General features: G+C 41.8%; 1 protein-coding gene across 1 annotated transcript; it reads left to right on the top strand.

Moving 5' to 3' along the window:
- Window positions 1-622: 622 nt before the first annotated feature.
- Window positions 623-934, top strand: LOC310962878 (histone H4; the record flags this gene model as incomplete). Its single annotated transcript, XM_083935485.1, has 1 exon — window positions 623-934. One exon carries the CDS (start codon window positions 623-625, stop codon window positions 932-934), a length of 312 nt encoding a protein of 103 aa, XP_083791611.1.
- Window positions 935-4,697: the final 3,763 nt, after the last annotated feature.

The following is a 4,697-nucleotide window of genomic DNA, read 5'->3' as shown; positions in this document are numbered from 1 at the left end:
AGTGACTCCGTGTGCAAACAGGCGCTCACCGAGCTCCGGTGGAGACGAACTCTGGACAAAACACAGCTCCTTCCATGGAGCTCTCTGAACTTATAACACAGCACTTTATAAAACCCCATAGACTTGATACCCACTTTAACTAACTTTGCACATGTAATTATTTTTCTATGTTCTTTTTTGAGTGTATATAACGTGTAAAGGCGGCAGTAGCTCAGTCCTTAAGTGTCTTGGCTGTGAACTGTAGGGTCGCTGGTTCAAGTCCCTGTGTTGACCATGTATGGAGCGTGGACTGGTAGCTGGAGAGGTGCCAGTTCATCTCCTGGGCACTGCCGAACTGCTGTTGAGCAAGACACCGAACCCCCAACTGCTCGGGGCGCTGGTCACTGGCAGCCCCCTCGCTCTAACATCTCTCCTTAATTGCATGTATGGGTCCTGTCTGTGCATGTGTGCATTTCGGACCTGTGTGTGTGTGTAACATGATAGAATGGGAGAAGGGCTGCAGACTTTGGCACCGCCCACCGAAGCTCGCGACACATGTCCTCTATCGCGTCCGCAGTTCAGATGTAAATACAGCCGGTCGGACACCATTGACCCATCCGGTTCAAACACACTGAGAAGCACGATGTCTGGCAGAGGAAAAGGCGGGAAAGGACTCGGCAAAGGAGGCGCTAAGCGTCACCGGAAAGTTCTCCGTGATAACATCCAGGGCATCACCAAACCCGCCATCCGCCGTCTGGCTCGCCGCGGCGGAGTGAAGCGTATCTCCGGTCTGATCTACGAGGAGACCCGCGGTGTGCTGAAGGTCTTCCTGGAGAACGTGATCCGTGATGCCGTCACCTACACCGAGCACGCCAAGAGGAAGACGGTGACCGCCATGGATGTGGTGTACGCTCTGAAGAGGCAGGGCCGCACCCTGTACGGCTTCGGAGGTTAAAGCGATGACGACCTGACGGAACAAAACCCAACGGCTCTTTTAAGAGCCACACACTTGATCTGAAGACACGCTTCCTCTCCTCAGTCCCATCCAACTCCGTCACCTCTGGTTCTTCACTGAACACAAAGTCCCAACTGTTTTTATTATAATATTACATAACACATAACATAGTACAGGCAGAACAGTATGGCATCATACTTGACAAAGATAGAAGTGTGTGTAAAGAGTCAGTTCTCCTTTCAGTAAACAATACACATTAAATTATAAGGACATTAAATAAAAATGCATAAAAACCTAATAAGATACAAAGGCATAGAGAAAAAAGACAATAAATAAGGCAAAAACAAATCCATGTAAAGAACTTACATTAATACGTGGACCATACTGTTATACATCTTTAACAAAGGTCATGTAACGTATCTGTGGTGTAATTACATTTGTTATTCATAATTTGGACAGACTCAAAATAGTTACGTAATCCAACTTTGAAGGGATTAAAGTTTGGTGGAGATTTGGAGGATTTAGCTTCATGGATATGATGCTTCCCTTGAAGAGTAGTAAGATTCAAATCACTGTATTGTTTAGTTTTGGTTTTCATAACAGGAAGAAAGTCCAAACTGAAGGATCCAAATGAAACGGGTCATGACGATCACGGGACTAAAAGCCTGAAGTGGAAACAACACAGATCCATTGTCTCACATTTCTGTTCCAAGTGTTGCTGCGTTAGGAACAAAACAGTTTGTTCTGTTTAGTGAAAGATCCATTTGTCTCATTAATATCTTTTCATTTAATTTAGCTCCGTTCTCCTTAAATACATTTGAACCCTGAGCTTGAATTCGATCTGTTCTGATAATTTGTGCACATAATGAAATTAAATGTTATCTTCACTGTAAGAAATGTCTGTGAAATTAACATTAATATACTGTAAAATCATGACATCAAAAATCTGTAACAAGAAAAACAATGAATCTGTATATTTTAAAGCAATATTTTGTAAAAAAACAGAACAATGAATAATTGTTAACTTTACAGTTAGTATATGTGAAAAGGATCATATTTACTTGTAGAATTTACATGTTACTGTAATTTAAACATATAAAAATTGTAATACTTGAACCAACGCAATACAGTTAAAATTACAATATGGCTTGTTTTAAATAACTGAAATAAACTGTATACCATTTTACAAATTCATATGTTGTGATTTCCAGTTAAATGCTATATGACAACATGAAGAAGTTGAGAATCAATATAAACATGTTTAGAACTGAGACTTATAGGCTAGTAGAACTGTAGTCATGGTCAAAAATATATTTCGACACTAGCTTAACAGCTGTTAGGAGTTCCCTATTTTTTGTATCATATTATAATTGTATTAACCCTCCTGTAACATTCACTTGTCAGAAACAGCAATGATGTTCCCAGGTCAGTTTGACCCGGTGCATGTTTAATTATCCAAAAGATGTCCAAAACCAAAACAATCCTAATAAGCATTGTTAATATTTCATTAATAACTCCATTACTATCTATTCTAACAAAAGTCATCCTAGTGGGCCCTGGCACTGTCTTTATTATGTTTTCAGCAGACAGTTTTGCCTGACGCATATTTGGGGACATAAACGGCTTGTTAGAATTTCAAACTGCGGGTGCCAAATCACAGAGCAGCACCGTTTGCGAACTCTTCTGTCATTGGACGCTACGTTTTTGCGGGTCACTTGGCGCGGAGCGCACTTGGAATTGTGGGAGCAGAGGTCAGGAGGAGCATGTTGGTGAGAAGCACGTTGGTGAGGAGCAGTTAGGAAACAGAAAACAGCAGAAACAATTAGCAGCAAGAAGCAGAGGACAACAACGAGTAGGAGCTGGGACGACGAGGAGCGGGGACAGCAGGGTGCAAGAGGACGAGCAGAGACAGAGAGCGGTAAGCTAACGGACTTTAGCCACTAGTCTGGACTTATACAGCTCGTGAGTAGCTAGCTTACACGTGCTTTAAAGCTTCAAGTTAACATGATTACATGCCGTTTTTGTAGCAAAACACTGCTAACATTGAGAGGCTATGTTCTGCATTGCCGCGTTCATAGAAATGAACCACGCTGTGTTTTCCAGTGTGTTGGCGTTGACTGCAAACGAACATTTTGCACCTATGCCGCTTTCAAAGCTCATTTCTACCGCATACACAATGTTCCCGAACCGCCTCACAGTAGAGCAGTTGTCACAGATTTGAAATGTGCCCTTTCGCTGTGCGCGCGCCAGTTTCATACTGTAAAAGAGCTCCTACACCATTTGAAAGAGCATGTAGTTGAAGGGCGAGCTGTATCATGTCCTATAACTGGTTGTAAAAACTTGTTCACTAAGAAATCATCCTTCACTGCTCATATGTCACGCAAACACAGAGCATGTTCTGTGGAAAACATAAATGATATGTATAGGGAAACAGTGTCTCAGTCTCATGGCGCTGTATGTGAGGATGCTCCCCAAATCTCACCAGATCCATCAACTAGTGAAAACGGTGAACTCCCACAGAATTTCAGTGAGACCTTCCTCAGGAATATTTGTTTATTCTATCTAAGACTGCAAGGGCAGCTCCTTCTCCCAGCTTCAACGATACAGACTATTGTTGAAGAGATGCAAAATCTGCACGAGGACAGGATTACACTTCAAGTAAACTTCGTTCACTTTTAAAAGATGACATGCGTCTAACAGATGATGACATCATTAAAATCTGTGATTGTGTTAGAGATTCAGATCTATTCTCTGCCTGCCATCAGGGGCCACTCAGAACAACATATTCAAGAGCTCAGACATTCAAAAATATGTTTAAGTACATTGAGCCCAAAAAACTAACATTGGGGATTGATGAGAACATGTCACAAAGACATGCGTACTACATTCCAGTTAAGCAAACATTGAACACCTTATTAGAATCTGAGTTGTGGATTAATTCAGTATCACAACAGAGTAAAGAAACAGACTCACAGGAGTTTGGTGACATAAACGACGGGCAAACCTTTAAGTCAAACAAGTTCTTCATGGAAAATCCAGGTTGCCTGAAGCTAATTTTGTATCAGGATGCATTTGAAATCGCCAATCCCCTTGGCTCTGCTAAAAAAAAACATAAAGTCCTAGCTGTCTATCTTTCTTTGGCAAATTTGCCAGCTCATGTGCGGTCAAATACTGATCACATGTCCCTTGTGTTGTTGTGTGGAGAGAAGGACCTAAAACAGTTTGGATGTGCTAAGGTTTTCTCTGAGATGTTAGAGGATTTAAAAGATTTGGAGGAGAATGGAATCTCTGTGGGCAATAAAACCATTAAAGGAGCACTGTATTGCATTGCAGGTGACAACCTCGGGTCACATGGCATTGGGGGGTTTTCAGAGAACTTTAGTCGCTCAAAGTATTTTTGTAGATACTGTGAAATTACACGAAGTGAGTTTGAAAATGATGATCCAAATGTCTGTGGTCCACAGCGCACCCCTGAAACTTACAACTCGGCTGTCAATGATATCGCATCTGGAGACGGGGAGGACTTCAAAGGCATTAAGGTAAACTCTGTGTTCAATGCTTTGAAATCGTTTCATGTTTGCCAGCCTGGTCTCCCACCTTGTTTGGGTCACGACATATTTGAGGGAGTGTTATCCTATGATGTAGCACTGTACTTGAAATATTTTATCAAAAAAAAGAAGTGGTTTACATATTCACTTCTGAATCGGCGAATCACTCAGTTCAAGTACAAAGGGTCTGATACGCTGACAAAGCCATGTACTGT

The sequence above is a fragment of the Echiichthys vipera genome (assembly GCF_963691815.1).
Source record: "Echiichthys vipera genome assembly, chromosome: 20".
Taxonomy (NCBI): Eukaryota; Metazoa; Chordata; class Actinopteri; order Perciformes; family Trachinidae; genus Echiichthys; species Echiichthys vipera.
Note: the sequence above shows the minus strand (reverse complement) of the source record. Positions and strands in the feature narration are given on the sequence as shown.